Source organism: Rattus norvegicus, chromosome 7, assembly GCF_021556685.1.
Source record: "Rattus norvegicus strain SHRSP/BbbUtx chromosome 7, alternate assembly SHRSP_T2T, whole genome shotgun sequence".
Lineage (NCBI taxonomy): Eukaryota > Metazoa > Chordata > Mammalia > Rodentia > Muridae > Rattus > Rattus norvegicus.
In genome coordinates, this window is record NC_141540.1 from 33,200,296 (window position 1) to 33,226,580 (window position 26,285).

At 39.8% G+C, this 26,285-nt stretch overlaps 1 protein-coding gene across 8 annotated transcripts in view; it reads right to left on the minus strand.

Annotated features, from left to right (window-relative positions):
- Positions 1-26,285, minus strand: part of Ano4 (anoctamin 4) — a 409,328-nt gene that overhangs the window by 171,984 nt on the left and 211,059 nt on the right. For 5 of the 8 annotated variants that reach the window (XM_087556298.1, XM_087556296.1, NM_001106778.2 and 2 more), the window contains one exon: positions 3,217-3,321. The exons of the other annotated variants lie outside the window; for them this stretch is intronic. In XM_087556298.1, coding sequence (XP_087412424.1) covers positions 3,217-3,321 — 105 coding nt within the window. The remainder of the gene's footprint in view (positions 1-3,216; positions 3,322-26,285) is intronic. 8 annotated transcript variants of the gene reach the window in all.

Consider the following 26,285-nt stretch of genomic DNA (forward strand, 5'->3'; position numbering starts at 1 on the left):
AGTTATTTCACTAGGGAAATCCATCTGGGGTGTTGGGCGTTTGCGATGACTAGTTCTCTAAAGAGAAGAGATCGCAAACGTACTGCAAGGATAATAATCAGATTAACTAATTATGAGTTAAGAGCCATGTGTTTGTTGAACCGGCATTGAGTGTTAGGCAGTAGAGGCATACGTGGAAAGCCTTTACTCAGGTAAGAGGGTGGCATGAGGAGACAGCGTTATAAAGGCAATGAAGGAAAGTGAAACAGTAAATGTATTTGAGAAATAGTCTAAAAGGAAGTAGTGGGGGGTGTTTAAAAAAATCAAAGAACTTGATTCATTGTCCTTTAACTTTCCAAATGCATCAGGATAACCTCATGTTGCCACTGCAGGGCACGAGCGCTTTAATCTTAGTACTTTGCGTTGGAGACAAAACAAGGTGAAATTATAGGTCACGGAGGAAGACGGGAGAGGCCTTTGCAGCGTAATCCCGATGTCTACGTTTGTTCTGCAGAGTGCCAGTTCACTAGGCTATTTTTGTCATAAATTGCAGATTATTACATCTGAAACACCAAATTCTAAAAGCACTGCACACCAACCCTCAAAGCACCACTAGGGAGCATTAAAAAAAAAAAGACACTTCTAGAAGCAGTTCAGCATATATAAAAGAAAAAGGATGGTTTATGTCTCAATTCTAACACCAGGCTGTTTATAATACATCTATTTTTATGTCCACACTGAGTCTTCTGTCCTGTTGAAACCAAACTGACATAGGAGCTAGTAAACAGGAGATGCTCCATATCCATATTAAAAATTTAGAAACCAGTTAGTCGTTAGAGCCTATCAATAGTTATACGCATATATATGTTCTCTGGGAATTTTATATGCGTTTTACATATTCACACCCTAATTCCTCCCAGATCTCCCTCCTTCCCCATTCACTTAATTTGTGTCTTCGTTTATTTTTTTTTCTAACCAGCTATGTCCAATTTGTTCTGCCCATAAATTCTTGGCTGTGTGCCTTCCACTGGAGCACAGTAGATAGACCAGAGGCTACAATCTTAGAGAAAACTGAGTCTTCCTTTCTCTCCACTGTGAACAGTTGCCAACAGCTTTTTAGCAGTGGGCAAGACTTTTATGCTGACCACCTCTTTCTCTCCATGCCGGAAAAAAGTTATTTCTCTTGTTCTAGTTATCTTAGTGATGTTGTTTTAAAACATCAGCTTTATAGAATGGTGGGTTAAGAAACTTCTACAGGAAGTGGGGAGCACAGAGAGGCAAGGAAGTGGCAGTTTAATGAAACTGTTTCGTCTTTTCCCACCCACTGCACCAGAAGCTATGCTGTATCTGTGTAAGACTGATGGAGAATTAGCCAGAATTTATCCTTTCCCCCTCTGGTTCTTTTATATAAACATTAAGGCCTTGGAAGCTCCTGCTCTTAGAGAGGACCCTTAGCATCCTTAGGAGAGAGGAAAGGCTACTGAAAAAGAAATTCAGAAGTCTATCTGGCATCTCAGGAAGAGTGTGTGGATCTTCTGGAACGACAGTTATGGACAGATGTGATCCACCAAGTGGATGCTGGGAAACACACTCAGGTCCTCTGCAACAGTTGCAAGTCCTCTTATTTGCAGAGCCATCTCTCTGGCACCATGGCGGGATCTTATTTGGAACTTTATATAACACTCACAAATTTGTATTCCCCTACTCGATTCCTAAGAGATATTCATAAAGAGGTAATCACTTAAAGCCAGCAAATAGATAACAACATCAGACAAATACATCTTTAATTGAGGTCTCCTAATGGCCAGTTGCTATAAAAAATAATTCCTTATGAACTATTATTTCATTTCGATGCAATTTAATTCAGTCCTAAGAACACATCGATTAAGTTCATCTCCAGCATTTACACGAAACCAAATTTTGTCCGTGGAAACTTTTTTTTTAATTCTTTGAAAACTATCTATCATCTTTTATAGCAAATGAAATAATTATGTACTTTTATAACTTTGCATGAAAAGCCACTTTACTGTCCCTTGTCTATTCATTTGATTTTATCATCCTCCTGGGGGAAGTTTTTCTTTTTTATTCAGTAATATGAAGGATTGACCATCCAGAACAAGTAACCCTTCCTCGTATATTCTTAATTAAAACCATTTCTCTCCAATGTAGTGTAATCTCCATCTCAATATGTTTAAAGCTAGAACAGAGCTCATTCATAGAGGGATGCAATGAAGGCTGCGGCTGCCTCCATTCTAATTTGACCTCCAACATTTGTCCGAATTCTTTGTTAATTTTCCCATCTTCAATTATCCCACGTGAAACAATAAACAATTCATCATCTTCTAAAATCAAGAAAACAGTACAGTGGTGTGGAAGGACAATAAAAAGGACGAGGACTATTCATAAGAAATTTAGCCTGACATGTTCAGAAGGACAGCACTTGCCAGGTATTTACAAAGTCCTGAGACAATCCTCAGACACACGCCCACACACATGCGCACACATACACGCACACACACTCTCTCACATGCACAGAAATCGGTGCAGAGATGTAATGTCTCTAATTAAAAAGTAGGAAAAAAAATCTGCAGTTGCTTTTCCTGAAATGTTCTTCGAATGTAAATCCTTCAAGATCAGCATCAAGAGACAGCATCATCTAGAATTCGCTGTTAATGAAACGAGTCATATCACCTGCTCAGTGCTTAATCTATAATTGAGCAAGTGTGTTGATCCAACGTGATTCTGAGTGACAGCTGTTAAAGACGAAAACGTGTAAAAAGACCCCTCTCACTGATAACTACTATGTGTAGTCGCTTCTAGGACATGGCCTCTCATCAATGACTCCAAGACAACATGGTTTTGGTTTTGGCTTAGTGGGTCAACATGTAGTTCTTATTTCTTGCATTTGAGCATAGGAACAATAATTGTTTTTTAAATGATTTTTTTCACTGTTTATAGTTAATCTAAACCTAATACTTTTTAAATATTTTTAAAATAGCATACCATTATAAACATGCAGAATTCTCCAAAGATCCCAATTCTGTGGTTCAGACTCACGAGGTAACGCTACTTACTAGTCTCTCTGTGTTTCAAAATTATTTTGAACAATACCTCGTTTATGACATGGATTTATCATTATTTTGAGTTTGAAAGTGTCTAAGCTGCCAATTTTTTTACCCTTCCCCAATATTATAACGGTTTTTCCTCTTGTGAATTTAAAATTCGAGTGAAACTTACTTTCTTGTATTGCATTAAGAATCTCTGAAAAGTCCACATCGCTCTTTGGGCCGTCGGACAGTGTTTGCATATCCAGCTGATGGTTTTGCAAATCCACTCCACCTTCTAGAGAAATAAAAGATATCCATGGAGTTTGCACTGCTTATAGGAGGGCCCCACATTAGGGTCCCAGAGAGAAGGGACATCAACATCTAAAGTGAACAGGTGATTGGCTTGCTATTGATCCCACCTCTTAGATAACTGCCTTAAAAGGAAAGGGACACAATCTCGTCACTCTTTGTGTGTCAAAAATGTTCCCCCTGGAAAAAATAAAACAACTACTTTAAATAATGCAACATGCTTCACGGTGTTTACTGGCATTTTTCCTAACTGAAACAAAACTTCAGCTTTCAATCGAAGAAATTTAAAATTATTCTTCTCTTCTCTAGGTAGATAAAATGTGACATTTCACAAAACACTCTATGATGCTGCTCTCTTCTTCTGGAAGCATTTGCTTTCCTAATATGACAGGAAACAGGGTGTCAATATTTCCCTTCTCACAGCAACATGTATTCTAACTGTGACGAGATCCTTCAATCTATGTTACAAAATAATTCAGCCTCTTAAGGGACCTTTGTGGGATCAGATCATCTGAGTATGTGCTAAAGAAAGAAGGTTGATCTCTACTACTCCACACTCCCACACAGCACTTAGGCCAAAGAAAAGAAGAGACAGTCCAAGAAGTAGGTTATCATTAGCAATGCTTCTTTAAAAAAACAGTATTCTTCTCTCATATAATACATCCCTCTCATAAATACCTACCACATCTTCCCCTTCCTTCACTCTTCCCAGTCCTCCTCAACCTTCCCTCTCTCTCAGAACCACTCCTCTTCCAGAGAAGAGTAGGCTAGGCTTCCCAGTGACATCAACCAAACACGGCACAAGAGACAATAAGACCAGGCACAAACGCTCACATCAAGGCTGGGCAAGGGAACCCACTAGGAGGAAAAACGTCCAAGAGCAGGCAAAAGAGTCTGAAACACCCCTAATTTCATTGCCAGGAGTCCCACAAAACACCAAGCCAACAACCATAACATGCATGCAGGGGACCTAACACAAATCCATGCAGACTCTGTGACTGCCATTTCAGTCTCTGTGAGGTCCTGTGAGTCCTGCTTAATTGATATTGAAAGCTGTGCTCTCCCTGTGTCCTCGACCTTTCTGTCTCTTAAAGTTTCTCTTCCCCTTCTTCTGCTGGGTTCCCTGAGCTCTGAGGGGAGGGATCCAATGGAGACAGGGCTGGAGCAATGGTTCAGCCTTTAAACTCCAGGCTCACAGCCAAACAACGCTTATTAATAAGAGTGCATCTAATTTTCAGAATCTACAAAGCCTAAAATACATTGGTGATAAATGAATAAAATGAATATGCCATAGCACGCAATGTGTGTGTTTTAAAGAAACAATCGTTTTATATCTGCATATAGGTAGACGATAGATAGGTAGATAGGAAGATAGATAGGTAGGTAGGTAGGTAGATAGGTAGGTAGGTAGATAGATAGATAGATAGATAGATAGATAGATAGATAGATAGATAGATAGTCTCATACATTTTCAGTTACAATCCCCAAATTATAATAAGTCCCTGTTATTGCCTTACATGAATGCTCATGAATCACTTAATACAGCAGTGAGTGACACTTCAGAGGAAGGTAACACTGCATGCTGCAGCCCCAGCTCATAGAACAGGGCCTCATGCAAAGCCTGCCCTCAGCAAGTGGGAGCTGGATGAGTGAGCGAAGCCATGCAGTGATTGTGAGACAGTGGAGTTAAAACAAAGCTAACGCCAGCGTTGAAATTCTGATTAGCTCACACCAACCCTTTCCAGTTCTTAGTCCCCCCACCTATAAAAGATGGTTGATGAATAGAGCCTCATAATGTAGTGCAAAATTAAAGGGAGGAATGTATGGGAAGCTCTTAGCTGCCACAGTGGATATTTAGTAAAGGGGAAGATCTGTGGTACCCTTCCCAGTAATTCATTACAGCAACACTGTTGTCTATGCAAAGTATCGCTACCTATTGAATTGCGGGGACCCTAAGTGTACATCCCAGGAACTGTCAGGAACTTTTGTTTAATACTATAGACACTTCACTGAACTTTTCAGATTCATGTGCACCATTGGTTTGTTGCAAAGTCTCAAGTCATGCGTGGGATAGCCTCTCTGGACAAATAAACATTTTATGGAGCTGTCCCACAAGGCAAACAACACATTTATCTTTTCCTTCCATGGTCAGAGAAAAGTTCTCATGGCCTTTAACCTCTGGTTCTATCTGTAGTCAAGCATCTCCCATTGAAGACAGCAAAACAACCAATCAGTACCAACCAATCATTTGCCACAGAGGCCACCAAGAGTGCAGGTATAGAGAAACTATCGCAAGTATAATAAAAAGAGTATGCATTGATATGACTGACTAGGACAGGAATAAAATAGTTCAACAAGTACAGAACTTATCTACAAAAAGTTAAGTCATTAAATTTTAGTCTTTGCATTTTGCTTCTCACAATAAACATACAACATGGTTAAAGATGCTTAAAAGTTTTGGACTGGTCCAGGGAAAGGTGAAAATTATTTCAACTTTAGAAATCAAAACTGACAGCTGGACCGCAAATACTAAGTCATACATACTATTCGATTGGAAAGAGGTCCTAAATTCACACAACTTCAAAAAGTATGAAAAAGGTGGTTCCAAATTGCCATCTTCATGGTATAACCTAAAGATCGTAGCAGGAACCCTAAGACTTAGGCATCTTTCCTCTTGTACCATAGAACAGACATGGTGTAAAGTGCTAATGTGAACTTTCAACCACACATCACTCATTCCACACCCAAATGATGAAGACTTTCCTAGCTGGAGAGAGACCAGAGCACGAGGATGCTTTCCAATGAATATTTGAAAAGTGACTATCTCTAGTTTTAGCATGAACTGACTGACAACCAATAACTTTAATGTATAAAATGCAATATGTCCACTCTGTGCCTATTTGCATATTTACTGTTACTTATGTGGTTTTTGATGTGATTACTACAATGTTAAAAAAAATCTGAGACACTTAATAGTCATAAGCAACTTTGACTTGGGACCAAAATAACACAGCATGGGATTGTCCGTGAGGCAAGATGGGAAGAAAGGACAGAGTCAGACCAAACATTTTTCAAATTATTATTATATACGTATGAGAGTTTTTCTGTCTGCATGTTTGTAAACTATGTGTGTGCCTAGCGCCTGAGGAGGCCAGAAGAGAACACTAGATCCCTTGGAACAGCAGTTACAGATGGATATAAGCTGGTATGAATACTGGGAATGTAATTGAGTCCTCTGTCAGAGCCTCAAGTACTCTTTTAACTGGTGAGTCATCTCTCCAGCTCCTCATATGAAATACTTTTAAGTTATAATAAACATTCAACCAAATACAGTTCTGTGGAGACAAAACTAGTTCAAAAGATAAACCAAAAACATTCCTCAAAGGTATGAAAAAAAAACTGCACAATTTTAACAAACTAAAAGGCCATGAAGTCTGTAAGATCTCCAAGTTTGGCTTTTATTCTTCACATGCTTGACGGATAGGAGTGGTTATATATCAGCTCTTCGTGGTTCTTCTGCCTGAGTAAAGCCAAACACAGAGCCAACAAGAGCAACTTTGCAACGGCATTTACATTCAATAAATGCCCTCCATCTGGGCAAACAACATGTCAAAAATTCACTTCAGATTTGGATCTAGCTTGGCTATTAGCCGAATGCTTATGTACAAGAGAAACAAAAAAGTCAGCTTCAAACATGACTTTCTTAGTGAACAGTCAATGGAATGGCTTTCCCACCTCACACCTGCCTAAAGACAGCCAACTCTACAGAGAATGTTCCGTCACGTTCTATGTTCCAGAGGGAAGTTTTTCTTGTTGCTGATATATAGTGAACATAATGTTTCCTTCTATTGAGCCCATGAAGCTATTTCTTCTTTATATTTTCTCTAATGTATATTTACCATAAAAATCGGGTCCATATCACAAAATGAAAAACGCAGAGAATATAAGGAATGCTAGTCCTTCTGTTCGTCTAGATTTGTTCCATCACAGTTAGCATCCTCAGTAGAACTGGAGCGCACTGCAGCCTCAGAGCACACTGGGTCCACTCTTTACCTTCTTTACCTCCTACGATACCCAGAACAAGGCACTGACTACAGCTGTTGCTCAGTTGAGGCCTGCAGTGAGAATTCTAGTCTCTTTAAAGACTCAGTGATGTTACCTGAATATGTTTTTGTTTTAATCCCAGGTGTGGGATTAGAGGGTGCTTCACAGCAGGTGATTATGCTTTGCCTCCTGCACTAGCAGAGGTGTGACTTTTGCCAACTGCAGATAGTTTAATTCTGGGAACTCTGAAGAGGGTATAAATGGGAAAGCCTGAGAGGGACTGTGGTGGCTGCTGCTTTTCTTGCTGCTGCATTTGCTATTGTTTGTTACTGCTGGATTGCTGGGTGTTCTGACGATGAAGACTGGACTTGTCCCAAGGAACCTAATGCTGTTAATCGATAAGTACCCTACAGAGGTTTATGCCCCCTTTCCTCACATATCTTCTTTCTCTCCTACTTGTGTGCAGGGGGAAGGGATTAGTGTAGGAATGGAGGTAGAGGCATAAGAACTGAATAAAATAGCTAAAAGAAATACACCAATAAGGCCTTTTAAGTACAATTTTTCCCAATCCTCTAATCTCCCTACTTAATACCAAGATGTAAGAAAATGCTACAAGGACCCTGCTACTTAAAAGAAAAAGGGTATCTTGATAGGCTATATATACACAGCTGTGAAAGACATATGAAAAAGCATTTGTCTGCACTTTATATAAAAATCTTTTTATCCATATATTTTTCATTCATTACATAATAATTCATATACATGAAATTATATATATACACACATACATGAAATTGGGTGTAGATATGAACATACTTCACTGTATATATGTATATATAAATATAATTAAATGTGTATATAATGTATACTTATATGTGTATTGTATAGTATATATGATGTATAATACATATAATATGTGTATAGTGTATATATATACACACACACATATAAAATCAAGTATATTCATATCTATCTCCCCTAATTCCCTACACGAACTCTGCTCATACACTTCAACACACCCCTCTCTGCACTGCATATCTATCTATCTATCTATCTATCTATCTATCTATCTATCTATCTATCTGTAAACACAGTAAGAATGATCAGTACTGCCCATATGTGCATGGGTCTGGAAACGATTCACTGCAGCATGAAACATGCCAGTGGTCTCAATAAAGAATGATCTGTCGACCACTCTTCGGTAAGGGGTGGGCCTAAAGATCGCCTACCCCACATATGGCAGGATTTGGGATACCTGATTTTGTACAGTAACCACGAACACTATGAGATCTGGGGGTGTGATAGCCACATTGTATCTAGAAGATAGCATTTCACAGCATCCTTCCCTATTCTTTCAGCCTCCTGCTTTCCGAGTCTTGGTAGCAGCTTCCATATCGATTGATGCTTCCGTGTGGCTTTCCCGTGCATCCTTGGTTTTGGTTAACACGCCCATTACCTTCATCTCCCCTACCCCGCAGCCTCCGTCCCTGTCTAATCCTTTAATTGTATTCTCCTTCTTTTCTCTTTTCACAGGTTTCCTTTCTCCTTCAACTTATATATTTTCAGGCTGAGCTGTGAGATAGTAGGCTTCATATGACTTTCATATAATCTTCAGTCGCTGGTTCCCCCTACGTCCCCAGTCCCTTCTATCTCACTACTGTCCTGTCCCACTTACCATGTCCTGTGCTCTTTTCCCCACCAAATGCCTCATTCTACTTCCCTGGTTTCTACTTGTGTTCTACGTTAACTATAGGAAACGAAATATTTAAATCAGGATCTGTATATGAGAGAAAAGGTGGCATTTGTCTTTCTTGGCCTGAGTTACCTCACTCAGTCTAATTCCTTCTAGTGCCGTCAATTGACCAGGCAATTCTTGAGTTTACTCTTCTCTGCAGCTGAGTAAAATCCCATTGTGTATGTAGGTCATGTTTTTCTAATCCATTCATCTGATGATGGGCATGTACCTTATTCCATTTCTAGCTATTGTGAATACTGGGGCAATGAACATGGATACATTCTCTGTAGTCGAATATAAAGTAGTGTGAGTATATGCCAAGGAGTGGCATATCTGGGTCACATGCCAATTCCATTTCTAGTTTGTAAGAAACTTCCAAACTGGTTTTCAAAGTGAAGTGAGTATATTAGTGTATTCTTTGACCAGTAGATTCTATTTTCCTCTCAACATATGCCTGACAGTATTTTTTGTTATTTGAGTTCCTGATTATAGCTGTTCTGACTGGGGTGAGGTACACTATTTTTTTAAAGCATAATATTATTATTTGGCACCACATTCTTTTAAACATCATGCTTCTTATAGTGTTTCTCAATTCAAATTTCTTTTTAAAAAGAAGGTATAAAAGGTACTTTAAAAAAGTGTAGGGCTGGGGATTTAGCTCAGTGGTAGAGCGCTTACCTAGGAAGCGCAAAGCCCTGGGTTCGGTCCCCAGCTCAAAAAAAAAAAAAGTGTAACACTGTGCATTTTAATCAGTGGCTTGTACTAGGTGTCTAATACTAATACTCGATTTTGTATTATAAGTGTAAGTTTTAGAATGACAAGTGATAAAACAATAATGCTATTTGACACACACACACACACACACACACACACACACACACACACACCTCCCTAAATATAGCCTGCTCAGTTTGTATGTTTTTTTTATTAATTGTTATACACACAAACATATACATATGAAATCAGGATCAGATAAACCATCTAAACAGTCCCACAACCCTAAAGAAATAGAAGCAGTCATTAAAAATCCCCAAACAAAAAAAAGCCCATGACCAGTTTGGTTTAGTGTAGAATTCTATCAGACTTTCACAGAAGACCTAATACCATTACTCTCCAAACTATTTGACAAAATAGAAACAGAAAGAATGCTACCCAATTCCTTCTATAAAGCCACAATTACACTAATACCCAGAAAAGAAAGAAATTTTGAGACCAATTTCCCTTATGAATATTGATGCAAAAATACTCAATATAATTCTCACAAACCGAGTCTTAAGAATACATCAAAATGATCATAGGCCATGATCAAGTAGGCTTCATCTCAGGGATGCAGGGATGGTTCAATATATGGAATATAATCCACTATATAAACATATTCAAAGAAAAAACCTCATGATCATCTCATTAGATGCTAAGAAAGCATTTGACAGAATTCAAGGCCCCTTCATGATAAAAGTCTTGGAAAGATCAGAAATTCAAGGCTCATACCTAAACATAGGGAAAGCAATATACAGCAAACCAGTAGCCAACATCAAATTAAATGGAAAATTGAAGCAATCCCACTAAAATCATGGACTAGACAAGGCTGCCCACTCTCTCTCTCTACCTAATAAATATAGCACTTGAAGTCCTAGCCGGAGCAATTAGATAACAAAAAGAGATACAAATTAGAAAGGAAGACATCAAATTATCATTATTTGCAGATGATATGATAGTATACTTAAGTGACCCCAAAAATTCCACCAGAGAACTCCTACAGCTGAACAACTTCAGCAAAGTGACTGGATATAAAATTAACTCAAACAAATAAATAGCCTTCCTCTACACAAAAGAGAAACAGACTGAGAAAGAAATTAGGGACACAATAGTCACAATTTAAAATACCTCAGTGTGACTCTAACCAAGCAAGTGAAAGATCTGTATGACAAGAACTTCAAGTCTCTGAAGAAAGAAATTGAAGAAGATCTCAGAAGATGGAAAGATCTCCCTTGCTCATGGATTGGCAGGATTAATATAGTAAAAATGGCCATCTTGCCAAAAGTCATCTAGATTCAATGCAATCCCTATCAAAATTCCAATTCAATTCTTCATAGAGTTAGAAAGAGCAATTTTCACGTTCATTTTGAATAACAAAAAACACAGGATAGTAAAAACTATTCTCAACAATTAAAAAAAAACCTTCTGGGGGATTCACCACCTGTATTACAGAGCAATAGTGATAAAAACTGTATGATATTGGTACAGAAACAGACAGGTAGTTCAGTGGAATAGAATTGAAGACCCAAAAATGAACCCACACACCTATGATCATTTACTTGATCTTTGACAAAAGAGCTAAAACCATCCAGTAAGGAAAAAAAGACAACATGTTCAACAAATGGTACTGGTTCAACTAGAGTAGAGGTCAGCATGTAGAAGAATGCAAATCATTCCATTCTTATTGCCTTGTACAAAGCCCAAGTCCAAGTGGATCAAGGAGCTCCACATAAAACCAGATACACTCAAACTAATAGAAGAGAAAGTGGGCAAGAGCCTTGAACACTTGGGAACAGGGGGAAATTTCCTGAACAAAACACCAATGGCTTATGCTCTAAGATCAAGAATCAACAAATGGGACCTCATAAAAAAAGACAAAGGACACTGTCAATAGGACAGAATGGCAATCAACAGATTAGGAAAAGATCTTTACCAATTCTACATTGGATAGATGGCTAATATCTAATGTATACAAAGAACTCAAGAAGTTAGACTCCAGAGAATCAAATAATCCTATTTAAAAATGGACTACAGAGCTAAACAAAGAATTCTCAGCTGAGGAATACCAAATGTCTGAGAAGCACCTAAAGAAATGGAGGAAGAGGAACACTCCTCCATTGTTGGTGGGATTGCAAACTGGTACAACCATTCTGGAAATCAGTCTGGAGAATCCTCAGAAAATTGGACATTGAACTGCCTGAGGATCCAGCTATACCTCTCTTGGGCATATACCCAAAAGATGCCCCAACATATAAAAAAGACACGTGCTCCACTATGTTCATTGCAGCCTTATTTATAATAGCCAGAAGCTGGAAAGAACCCAGATGCCCTTCAACAGAGGAATGGATACAGAAAATGTGGTACATCTACACAATGGAATATTACTCAGCTATCAAAAACAACGACTTTATGAAATTCGTAGGCAAATGGTTGGAACTGGAAAACATCATCCTGAGTGAGCTAACCCAATCACAGAAAGACATACATGGTATGCACTCATTGATAAGTGGCTATTAGCCCAAATGCTTGAATTACCCTAGATGCCTAGAACAAATGAAACCCAAGACGGATGATCAAAATGTGAATGCTTCACTCCTTCTTTAAAAGGGGAACAAGAATACCCTTGGCAGGGAAGAGAGAGGCAAAGATTAAAACAGAGACTGAAGGAACACCCATTCAGAGTCTGCCCCACATGTGGCCCATACATATATAGCCACCCAATTAGACAAGATGGATGAAGCAAAGAAGTGCAGACCGACAGGAGCCGGATGTAGATCGCTCCTGAGAGACACAGCCAGAATACAGCAAATACAGAGGCGAATGCCAGCAGCAAACCACTGAACTGAGAATAGGACCCCCGTTGAAGGAATCAGAGAAAGAACTGGAAGAGCTTGAAGGGGCTCGAGACTCCATATGTACAACAATGCCAAGCAACCAGAGCTTCCAGGGACTAAGCCACTACCCAAAGACTATACATGGACTGACCCTGGACTCTGACCTCATAGGTAGCAATGCATATCCTAGTAAGAGCACCAATGGAAGGGGAAGCCCTGGGTCCTGCTAAGACTGAACCCCCAGTGAACTAGACTGGTGGGGGGAGGGCGGCAATGGGGGGAGGGTTGGGAGGGGAACACCCATAAGGAAGGGGAGGGGGGAGGGGGATGTTTGCCCGGATACCGGGAAAGGGAATAACACTTGAAATGTATATAAGAAATACTCAAGTTAATAAAAAAAAAAGAAATGCTCAACTTCCTTAGTCATCAGGGAAATGCAAATCAAAACAACCCTGAGATACCACCTCACGCCAGTCAGAATGGCTAAAATCAAAAACTTGGGTGACAGTAGATGCTGGTGAGGATGTGGAGAGAGAGGGACACTTCTTCATTGTTGGTAGGATTGCAAGCTGGTACGACCACTCCGGAAATCATTCTGGTGGTTCCTCAGAAAATTGGACATAGCACTACCTGAGGACCCAGCTATACCACTCCTGGGCATATACCCAAAACATACCCCAACATATATTGAGGACACATGCTCCACTATATTCATAGCAGTCTTACTTATAATAGCCAGAAGCTGGAAAGAACCCAGAAGTCTCTCAACAGAGTAATGGATACAGAAGATGTGGTACATTTACACAATGGAGTACTACTCAGCTATTAAAAACAATGACTTCATGAAATTCATAGACAAATGGAGGGAACTAGAAAATATCATCCTGAGTGAGGTAACACAGTCACAAAAGAATACACATGGTAAGTATTTACTGATAAAAGTGGATATTAGCCAAAAGCTCAGAATACTCAAGATAGAGTTGGCAGACCATATGAAGCTGAAGAAGAAGAAAGACCAAATGTGGATGCATCAGTCCTTCTTAGAAGGGGGAACAAAATACTCATGGGATGAAATACAAGAACAATGAGTGGAGAAAGACCGAAGAAAAGACCACCCAGAGCCTGCCCCACCTGTATCACAGTAGCCATACGCCCCATATACAGACACCAAACCCAGTCATTATTGCAGATGCCAAGAAGTGCTTGCTGACAGGAGCCTGGTATGAGTGTCTCCTGAGAGGATCTGCCAGAACCCTACTGATACAGATGAGGATGCTTGCAGCTAACCATCAGACTGGGCACGGGGACCTTAACAGAGGAGTTAGAGGAAGGACTAAAGGAGCTAAAGGGGTTTGCAACTCCATAGAAAGAATAATAATATCAACCAGCCAGACCTTTCAGAACTCCCATGGACTAAACCACCAACCAAAGAGTACACGTAGGGGGACCCATGGCCCTAGCTGCATATGTAGCAGAGGATGGCAATGCCTGGCATCAATGGGAGAAAAGCCCTTGGTCCTGTGAAGGCTCATTTCTCCAGTGTAGGGAATGCCAGAGTGGTGAGGTGCAAATGGTTTTGTGGGAGAGGGAGCATCCTCATAGAAGCAGGGGGATGGGGATGGGAGAAGGGGGAACCAGGAAAGGGGATAACATTTGAAATGTAAATACATAACATATCCAATAAAAAAGATACTGCGAAATGTTTTCCTAAAGTTTGCATACATTTTTAAAATTATTTCTTTTATTTTTAAGATTATAATTTCTCCTTCCCGTTCTTCGTTCTTCCCTTCTAACTCTTCCATATACCCCTCCTTGCTTTCTTTCAAATTCATTGCCTCTTTTTTCATTGTTTTATACACACACACACACAGACACACACACACACACACACACTCACACTCATACTCTTAATAACATGATTAGTTTTTATGTTCTTTTATTAGTTGTTGTTTTACTCTCTCTCTCTCTCTCTCTCTCTCTCTCTCTCTCTCTCCTAAACCTGCTCAATCTGTATAATGTTACTTGCTTCTATGCTTTCATGGCTGGCCATTTGGTGTGGCAAAATTCAAAATTATCACACAGCAATTAGCAGTCTTCCCGTATACCAACAACAGCAAACTGTACACACAGTATCACTGTACTGTATCACAGTAGCCATACCCACAAAATAAAATACCCCCAAATAAACAGATACCCACCCCTCATCAAGGAAACTCCTCTTTGAAACAGGAGACCGTTACAGACAACCTCAACCAATCAAATGGAGAGTTGGGAAGCCCAGTTTTGATGGACACATCTACAGCACAACTCCTTTACCTCAGGTTCTGGGACCATTGAAGAAGAGGGGCTGGATAGATTTCAAGCATCATTGGATCAGGGGCTTTCCTGTAGATTATGCCTCCTAGGATCATCATATTTAGATCCATAAACTCTCACCAGCATGGCTGCCTAAACATAAGCTAATCAAGGACATTGTGGATGGGGAAAGTCTATGAGGTCTCAACCCTATAAAAGAGCTACAGGCAACTAAGGAAAGCTGAGAGCCTGAAGAATTTTAAGGCACTTTTAATCTGCATTTTCCTGATGCCCGAGGACGCTGGATACTTTGGAAAATGCTTCCTAACCATCTGCATTTATTCTGTTGATATTTCTCTTCAGTTCCATAGCCTGGTTTTAACTAGGCTGTTTATTTTCTTAATGTTTGGGTTTTTGAGTTCTTCCTGTCTTCTAGACACCCATTTTCTGTCCAAGGAGCAAAGATTTTACTCCCATTCTGTGAGCTACCTATTGGCTCACTTAACGGTTTCCTTCGTTGTGTCAGAGCTTTGTAAATTCAGGAGACCACATTTGTCTAATGTTGGGTTTATTTCCCTGTTTCCAAGTCATTCTGAAAGCCTTTACCCGGGCCTATTAGCCGATGCATAGACCTCCCTTTACTTCTAGCAATTTCAGGGTACTAGGTCTTATGCTGGGGTCTTGATCCATTTGGAGTTGAGTATTGTGCATGAGGTGTAACAAAGGATCTAGTATTCCTCATGTTGAAATCCAATTTTTCCAACACCATTTGTCAAGGATGCTGGGGTTATTTTCGATATACATTTTTGGCCTCTTTCTCCCAAGTCAAGTAACTGTAGGTGCTTGAGCTCACACATGGGTTGTCAGTTCTACGCAATGATCTATGTGTCTATTTTTGTTTGTTTTTGCCAGTATCGTGCTGTTTTTATTATGGATCTATGGCATAGTTTAAAATCAGGTGTGGTGGTACTTAGCCTAGTATTATTTCTGTTCGTTTGCTTTAGTAGCCTTTACTAAATCTAAATTTCATCAAGTAATAACTACAGTTTCAAAGTGCCAAAGAACTTATATTGAAAACCAGCATCTGCCTTTTCTGTAGCCCAGTCTTCTTTCCGTAAAATAACAACTTACGACTTTCTATTGGGTATTTCCATATACACATATATATGTATCTATGTGTACGTACATATACATTTATCCTACTGCCAACTTTTTCTTTTTGAAATTAGTAAGATATTTATAAATAATTTTATAATAGAGTCAGATCACAAAGATCCAAGTCTGAGCATCTATGAGAACAGCTAGAGTTTTTAATCTTCTTTCAAATAGCAGATTAATGTATAGCATTTTCATACATAGTTTTAATTGACTCTCTCTCAACCTCCTGTCCCTTATCTCTCTGTCCCTGATCTTGCTTAAACCCTTCTGTACTTGAAAATCCTCTTTTAATGACATACCACATATATTGTATATATAAGCCATTTCCCCTCTCCCTTGATGTGTCTTTTTTATCCTCTAATAGACTCCCTTCTAGCTTCCACTCATTCTCACATAAATAGAACCCTGCACAAATTAAAAGCTAAGGTATGCACATAAAAGAGAGCATGTGGTGCTTTGCTTTATAGCCTGAGTTACCTCACTTAGTATAATATTCTCCAGTACATTGGTTTCCTTTAAGTGCCATAATTTCATTTTTATGTGTAGCTGGATAAGATTCCATTGTGTATATGTGTATATTTTCAATCCTTTTATCTGCTGATATTCATCTGGCCTGATTCAATTTCCTTGCCATTGTGGATAGAACAACAAGAACACGGACAGGCCAGTATCCTTGTGGTAAGCTATAGAGTTCTTTTGGGTATATGCCTAGGAATAGTGTAGCTTAATTATGTAGTAGTTCTATTGTTCATTGTTTTGAGAAATAGCCAAATGAATTTCCACAGTGGCTCCACTCATTTATAATTCCACCAGTGAATGAGTGTTCAGCTCCCCTCACCCCCTTATCAGCAACCCTTGTCATTTGTTTTCTTGATGAAAGACATTCTGACATTTTTGTTTCACCTTGTGTGTCTTATTGATATAGTTTGTCACTATCTATGCCTGGCTGGCCAGAACTCACTGTGTACATCAGGCTGGCCTTGAGCTTGTACAGTTCTCTTGCCTCCCCTTCCTGGATACTAAGATTCTAGGCATACGGCAATCATCTTCTGCCATAGGAAAACAAAGGAGAAATACCTCAAGATGTAGCAGATGGAAGCTCTTTGTAAGATACCCTAGTAGGCAAGAAAATAATAGGAATAATTTATAAATGGAATTGTATAGCATGAAGAGGTTCCAGGACAGAAATGGCAATCACGCAGAGAGAACCAGCTGACCACAGAATAGAAGAAAATCTTTGCAGGTTATACATCTGGTGGGGGACTAGTATCTGAATATATGAAGAACCAAAATGGGGACCAAACAAGTAGGTGATTCAATCAATCCATGGGCAAATGAGCTGAGCAGACAATTCTCAAAACATGAGATACAAAAGGTCAATAAGGTGAACAATGAAAGAAAATATTGTACGTCCCTAGTCATCAGGTTAGTACAAACTAAAGTAACATCCAGAGTCCATCTCTCTCTTCCCATCCCCAGCAAGACTCTTGCCTGTTTGGTAGACCCTTTTCCTCCCACTGGGTTGCCTTGTCAGGCCTTGAGGTGAGGATTTGTGCCTAGTCTTATTGCACCTTGTTAAGCTGTGTTTGCTTGATATCACTGACAGGCGTGCTCTTTTCTGAAGAGAAATTGAGTAAGTCTAGGGGAGAGCAGAAGTGGAGGGGGATGTGCTAAGGGGAAGGAAGGGAGGACAGCCTGTGGTTGGAATATATTGTATGAGAGAATTTTTTAATAAGAAAAAAGAGACAACGAAAAATAACACTGGCTAGAATGTGGAAACTTGGAACCCTACACGCCATTGGAAGGGATACAAATTAGTGCAGTACTATGGAAACCGCTACAGACATCAAAACACTAAAAACAGAACTACGACCCTATGAACTATCTGTGTGACTTCTTGATATATACCTAAATGAAAGCTAGCATGTGGAGAAAAAAGAGACGCTTGTGTGCCCATGTTTAATGCTATCCTGCCCCAAATGACCTAGCTGTATAAACAGCTTAGGTGCCATCTGGAGATGAGTGGATAAAGAAAGTGTAGCGTATGCACATAACATGAGTCAAATGACATCAATTACAGGAAAATCACCGAAACAGGCTACATGGAACAATCCAGACTCAGAAATCAAATATCACATTGTTTCCTCTCATATGCAGAGTCTAGATTTAGCAAAAGATATAAGATTAAAAAAGAGGGATAGGAATTAAAAAAAAAAGAGGGATAGTTGGTATAAAAAAAGGATATGGCTAGGAAGTATGGGGATAGCACAAGCAAGAGTAATAAGCACTTGAAGGCAATAAAAGTACATGACAGACCTGAGGTGAGGGGTCCTTACAAAACTGCCACTTTGTACAACAAATGCATGCTGATAATAAAAATAAAATAATTTCTTCTTCCATAAAGGAGAAAGTACTAAAATTTGGTCGTGATGTACACTCTCTAAAGTAGAAGATTTACTTTTCTAATTATGTTTAATTTAAGATATTGCTAAAAGCTTTTTATGGCATAATAGTCCTTAATCAAACAGAAAGAATAGTTCATATTAAAAGCGCAGTAAAGTCTTGCAAATCAAATTCTACCTTCTCTGTGCAACACAAATGATAAGGAATATGGAAGTGAGGAAAGCGAGGAGAACAAAGGGTATTTTCTGTGGTGATTTCTACCTAAAAAATAATCCAGGATCTGGGCTGTTCTCTCATTCTCTATGCAATCTAAAGTTAAAATTGGTAGTTGATGTCAAGAAGTATGTTCAACAGAAGTCTCCAAGGACATTTTTTTTCCTTTATAGAATAGGCGAGTAGTGATGTTTCAAAATTTAAACTTAGCATTGAAAGTAAGTCCTTACATGGAAGGGTTTGGAATGTAAAAGAGTAAAGATGCCATATTTTAATTTGAGGATCTGATCCCTCCTGGGCGAGTTATGTATTCTTGTAAAGGTATAAAGTTGGAGAAGGAAAGCACAAAGACTAACAAAAAGGAATTCTTTCCTTTGACCCGATCCTTAGATCAGCCAGAGTTCAGGGGAAATCTTGGAAGAAGGAAGAATGGGAATGATTTCAAATGTCATGGAGGCTATGGAATCAGAAACTAGACATGTGTGTAGGGATATGCCACTGGTCCTGTAAGAACCTTCCATCCTCCTGATTCTTCAACTCGTTTTTAGCTCTCACCAAAATTGTTTAAGTATGCCACAACTGGAATGCATTCATAATGGTGTATGTGTTGGGGGGGGGTTCCCAAGTGCTATAGTAATGCATGCCCAAGCCATGCTCCTCTGTAGTATTAGCATTACATATAAATGTGGTGACATCCTTAGTTCATTAGTAGAAATAATCAACTGTATCACACACATTAATCACTATGAAGCTGTGCTCTACCCAGGGAATAGCACTATTAGAAGGTGTGGCCCTGTTGGAATAGGTGTGACCTTGAAGTAGATGTGTTACTGTGGGTGTGAGCTTTAATACCCTTATCCTAGCTCTTTGGAAGCCAGTATTCTGCTATCAACCTTCAGATGAAGATGTAGAACTCTCAGCTCCTCCTGCACCATGCCTGCCTGGATACTGCCATGTTCCTGCCTTGATGATAATGGACTGAACCTCTGAACCTGTAAATCAGCCCCAATTAAAGTCATTTATAAAGGTTTCCTCAGTTATGGTTTCTGTTCACAGCAGTAAAACTCTAAGACAGAAATAAAGTGATTCCCTCAAATGATGAACACCTTACAATCAAAATGGGTCTGGGGAACTGTATTTGTATGAGTGCTTCAGCCTAATAAGTGACCTTCAAGAACTGCTTTGACCTTTCTCAGGATTAGCAAGCTAGTCTTCTCATAATAAATCTTTATACAAAAGCTATAAACCTCAAGAAATTCTGTGAGTCACAAAGAGAGTTCTCCTTGGTGTTCTGTAGTCTCCTGGATAGTGAAGTTTGGTGCTAATAGCAGAAGTGAGAATTTCAAGATTTGGAGAAGTACAGAATAGAAAGCATGACTTCTCTCCTATCTACCCCCATACCTGATCCTGTTCCCCCTATTTCCTTGTGCCTCTTCTCTCCCACCCAGGTTCCTCCCTCCCTCTACCTCCTATGATTATTTTATCCCTCATTCTAAGAGGGACTGGAGCATTCACACTTGGGTAGCAGTGAGGGGCCAGGGATGGGGAGAACCTCTAGAAAGTTCCAGACAACAGGGAGGTGAGAAGCCCCTAGAACCCAAAGGTGATGACCTTAGCCAAAATGCCCAACAGTGGGGAGATGGGACCTGAAGAGACCCTCCAGTAGACAGACATGCCCCAGTTAAGTAATGGGGTTGCCCACCCATCTCAAAATTTTCGACCTAGAATTGTTCCTGCCTAAAGGAAATGCAGGGACAAAAATGGAGCAGCGACTAAAGGAAAGGCCATCCGGAGACTGCTCCAACTTGGAATCCATCCCATGAGCAGGCACCAAACCCTGGCACTATTAATGACGCCATGTTGTATTTGCAGACAAGATCCTGGCCTGGCTGTCCTCTGAAAGTCTCTACCAGCACCTGACCGAGACAGATGCAGATACTTATAGCCAATCATTGGCCTGAGCATAGAGACCCCTATGGATGAGTTAGGGGAAGGACTGAAGGAGCTGAAGGGGATTGCAAGCCTCTAGAAAGAACAACAGTATCAACTAACCAGATCCCTCAGAACATCAGATACTAAGGCACTAACCAATGAGCATACATGAGCCCTACTACATATGTAGCAGAGGATTGCCTTGATTGGCCTCAGTGGGAGGGGATAAGCTTGATCCTATGAAGGCTTGATGCTACAGAGAAGAAGGATGCTGGAGGGGTGAGATGGGAGTGGATGGGTGGGTAGAGGAGCACCCTCTTAGAGGCATTGGGGAGGAGAAGTCAGGTAGGGGGCTCATGTTGAGGGGGACCTGAAAGGGGGATATTTGAAATGTAAATAAATACAATAATTAATTAAAAAACAGAAAGCATGACAGTGTCAGCATTACTAACATGTTGACTCTTCCAGTGTGAAAGGCCACTGTTGATATTCAGTAAGGGATAGTGTGGGAAGAACCTGCCACTCACACAGCACGCCTCACTCATAAGAGCCAGGACTTGCCAGCTTGCAGACCAGCTGCTCAGCTCTTAATTGAGCACAATAAGACTTTTCTATCATGCGACTGCTTACTATGGTTAAGGGTGTATACTTTTTTTTTTTTCTGTGAACCCCTATAAGTCCAGGTTAGTTGACTCTGAGTTTTCTTATGATGTCCTTGACCCTTCCAGCTCTACATTCCTTCCCCCTTTCTTTTGCAGGACTTAACATTTTCTTTCACCACTGTATTAATTTCTTCTACCCCTGAGAGTCTCTCTTCCATCTCTTGTATTCTGTTGGTGATGCTTGAGTGTGTAATCCTGTTCCCTTACCTAGATCTTTCTTTTTTTTTTTTTTTTTTTTTTTGCTTACCATAGTCCCCTTTTTTTTTTTTTTTTGGACATTTGCTTCTTTTTTTTTTTTTTTTTTATTATCTTGAGTATTTCTTATATACATTTCAAGTGTTATTCCCTTTCCCGGTTTCCGGACAGACATCACCCTCCCCCCTCCCCTTCCTTGTGGGTGTTCCCCTCCCAAACCTCCCCCCATTGCCACCCTCCCCGCATAGTCTAGTTCACTGGGGGTTCAGTCTTAGCAGGACCCAGGGCTTCCCCTTCCACTGGTGCTCTTACTAGGATATTCATTGCTACCTATGGGGTCAGAGTCCAGGGTCAGTCCATGTATAGTCTTTAGGTAGTGGCTTTGTCCCTGGAAGCTCTGGTTGCTTGGCATTGTTCTATTTTTGGGGTCTCGAGCACCTTCAAGCTCTTCCAGTTCTTTCTCTGATTCCTTCAACGGGGGACCTATTCTCAGTTCAGTGGTTTGCTGTTGGCATTCGCCTCTGTATTTGCTGTATTCTGGCTGTGTCTCTCAGGAGCGATCTACATCCGGCTCCTGTCGGTCTGCACTTCTTTGCTTCATCCATCTTGTCTAATTGGGTGGCTGTATATGTATGGGCCACCTGTGGGGCAGGCTCTGAATGGGTGTTCCTTCAGTCTCTGTTTTAATCTTTGCCTCTCCCTTCCCTGCCAAGGGTATTCTTTTTCCTCATTTAAAGAAGGAGTGAAGCATTCACATTTTGATCATCCGTCTTGAGTTTCCTTTGTTCTAGGGATCTAGGGTAATTCAAGCATTTGGGCTAATAGCCACTTATCAATGAGTGCATACCATGTATGTCTTTCTGTGAGTGGGTTAGCTCACTCAGGATGATATTTTCCAGTTCCAACCATTTGCCTACGAATTTCATAAACTCGTTGTTTTTGATAGCTGAGTAATATTCCATTGTGTAGATGTACCACATTTTCTGTATCCATTCCTCTGTTGAAGGGCATCTGGGTTCTTTCCAGTTTCTGGCTATTATAAATAAGGCTGCGATGAACATAGTGGAGCACGTGTCTCTTTTATATGTTGAGGCATCTTTTGGGTATATGCCCAAGAGAGGTATGGCTGGATCCTCAGGCAGTTCAATGTCCAATTTTCTGGGGAACCTCCAGACTGATTTCCAGAATGGTTTTACCAGTCTGCAATCCCACCAACAATGGAGGAGTGTTCCTCTTTCTCCACATCCTCGCCAGCATCTGCTGTCACCTGAGTTTTTGATCTTAGCCATTCTCACTGGTGTGAGGTGAAATCTCAGGGTTGTTTTGATTTGCATTTCCCTTATGACTAAAGATGTTGAACATTTCTTTAGGTGTTTCTCAGCCATTCGGCATTCCTCAGCTGTGAATTCTTTGTTCAGCTCTGAACCCCATTTTTTAATAGGGTTATTTGTTTCCCTGCGGTCTAACTTCTTGAGTTCTTTGTATATTTTGGATATAAGGCCTCTATCTGTTATAGGATTGGTAAAGATCTTTTCCCAATCTGTTGGTTGTCGTTTTGTCCTAACCACAGTGTCCTTTGCCTTACAGAAGCTTTGCAGTTTTATGAGATCCCATTTGTCGATTCTTGATCTTAGAGCATAAGCCATTGGTGTTTTGTTCAGGAAATTTTTTCCAGTGCCCATGTGTTCCAGATGCTTCCCTAGTTTTTCTTCTATTAGTTTGAGTGTGTCTGGTTTGATGTGGAGGTCCTTGATCCACTTGGACTTAAGCTTTGTACAGGGTGATAAGCATGGATCGATCTGCATTCTTCTACATGTTGCCCTCCAGTTGAACCAGCACCATTTGCTGAAAATGCTATCTTTTTTCCATTGGATGGTTTTGGCTCCTTTGTCAAAAATCAAGTGACCATAGGTGTGTGGGTTCATTTCTGGGTCTTCAATTCTATTCCATTGGTCTATCTGTCTGTCTCTGTACCAATACCATGCAGTTTTTATCACTATTGCTCTGTAATACTGCTTGAGTTCAGGGATAGTGATTCCCCCTGAAGTCCTCTTATTGTTGAGGATAGCTTTAGCTATCCTGGGTTTTTTGTTATTCCAGATGAATTTGCAAATTGTTCTGTCTAACTCTTTGAAGAATTGGATTGGTATTTTGATGGGGATTGCATTGAATCTGTAGATTGCTTTTGGTAAAATGGCCATTTTTACTATATTAATCCTGCCAATCCATGAGCATGGGAGATCTTTCCATCTTCTGAGGTCTTCTTCAATTTCTTTCCTCAGTGTCTTGAAGTTCTTATTGTACAGATCTTTTACTTGCTTGGTTAAAGTCACACCGAGGTACTTTATATTATTTGGGTCTATTATGAAGGGTGTCGTTTCCCTAATTTCTTTCTCGGCTTGTTTCTCTTTTGTATAGAGGAAGGCAACTGATTTATTTGAGTTAATTTTATACCCAGCCACTTTGCTGAAGTTGTTTATCAGCTTTAGTAGTTCTCTGGTGGAACTTTTGGGATCACTTAAATATACTATCATGTCGTCTGCAAATAGTGATATTTTGACCTCTTCTTTTCCGATCTGTATCCCCTTGATCTCCTTTTGTTGTCTGATTGCTCTGGCTAGAACTTCAAGAACTATATTGAATAAGTAGGGAGTGGGCAGCCTTGTCTAGTCCCTGATTTTAGTGGGATTGCTTCAAGTTTCTCTCCATTTAGTTTAATGTTAGCAACTGGTTTGCTGTATATGGCTTTTACTATGTTTAGGTATGGGCCTTGAATACCTATTCTTTCCAGGACTTTTATCATGAAGGGGTGTTGAATTTTGTCAAATGCTTTCTCAGCATCTAATGAAATGATCATGTGGTTCTGTTCTTTCAGTTTGTTTATATGATGGATCACGTTGATGGTTTTCCTTATATTAAACCATCCCTGCATGCCTGGGATGAAGCCTACTTGATCATGGTGGATGATTGTTTTGATGTGCTCTTGAATTCGGTTTGCCAGAATTTTATTGAGTATTTTTGCGTCGATATTCATAAGGGAAATTGGTCTGAAGTTCTCTTTCTTTGTTGTGTCTTTGTGTGGTTTAGGTATAAGAGTAATTGTGGCTTCATAGAAGGAATTCGGTAGGGCTCCATCTGTTTCAATTTTGTGGAATAGTTTGGATAATATTGGTATAAGGTCTTCTATGAAGGTTTGATAGAATTCTGCACTAAACCCGTCTGGACCTGGGCTCTTTTTGGTTGGGAGACCTTTAATGACTGCTTCTATTTCCTTAGGAGTTATGGGGTTGTTTAACTGGTTTATCTGTTCCTGATTTAACTTCGATACCTGGTATCTGTCTAGGAAATTGTCCATTTCCTGAAGATTTTCAAGTTTTGTTGAATATAGGTTTTTATAGTAAGATCTGATGATTTTTTGAATTTCCTCTGAATCTGTAGTTATGTCTCCCTTTTCATTTCTGATTTTGTTAATTTGGACGCACTCTCTGTGTCCTCTCGTTAGTCTGGCTAAGGGTTTATCTATCTTGTTGATTTTCTCAAAGAACCAACTTTTGGTTCTGTTGATTCTTTCTATGGTCCTTTTTGTTTCTACTTGGTTGATTTCAGCTCTGAGTTTGATTATTTCCTGCCTTCTACTCCTCCTGGGTGTATTTGCTTCTTTTTGTTCTAGAGCTTTTAGGTGTGCTGTCAAGCTGCTGACATATGCTCTTTCCTGTTTCTTTCTGCAGGCACTCAGCGCTATGAGTTTTCCTCTTAGCACAGCTTTCATTGTGTCCCATAAGTTTGGGTATGCTGTACCTTCATTTTCATTAAATTCTAAAAAGTTTTTAATTTCTTTCTTTATTTCTTCCTTGACCAGGTTATCATTGAGTAGAGCATTGTTCAATTTCCACGTATATGTGGGCATTCTTCCCTTATTGTTATTGAAGACCAGTTTTAGGCCGTGGTGGTCCGATAGCACGCATGGGATTATTTCTATCTTTCTGTACCTGTTGAGGCCCGTTTTTTGACCAATTATATGGTCAATTTTGGAGAAAGTACCATGAGGAGCTGAGAAGAAGGTATATCCTTTTGCTTTAGGATAGAATGTTCTATAAATATCCGTTAAGTCCATTTGGCTCATGACTTCTCTTAGTCTGTCTACATCTCTGTTTAATTTCTGTTTCCATGATCTGTCCATTGATGAGAGTGGGGTGTTGAAATCTCCCACTATTATTGTGTGAGGTTCAATGTGTGTTTTGAGCTTTAGTAAGGTTTCTTTTATATATGTAGGTGCCCTTGTATTTGGGGCATAGATATTTAGGATTGAGAGTTCATCTTGGTGGATTTTTCCTTTGATGAATATGAAGTGTCCTTCCTTATCTTTTTTGATGACTTTTAGTTAAAAATTGATTTTATTTGATATTAGAATGGCTACTCCAGCTTGCTTCTTCTGACCATTTGCTTGGAAAATTGTTTTCCAGCCTTTCACTCTGAGGTAATGTCTGTCTTTGTCTCTGAGGTGTGTTTCCTGTAGGCAGCAGAATGCAGGGTCCTCGTTGCGTATCCAGTTTGTTAATCTATGTCTTTTTATTGGGGAGTTGAGGCCATTGATATTGAGAGATATTAAGGAATAGTGATTATTGCTTCCCGTTATATTCATATTTGGATGTGAGGTTATGTTTGTGTGCTTTCATTCTCTTTGTTTTGTTGCCAAGATGATTAGTTTCTTGCTTCTAGGGTA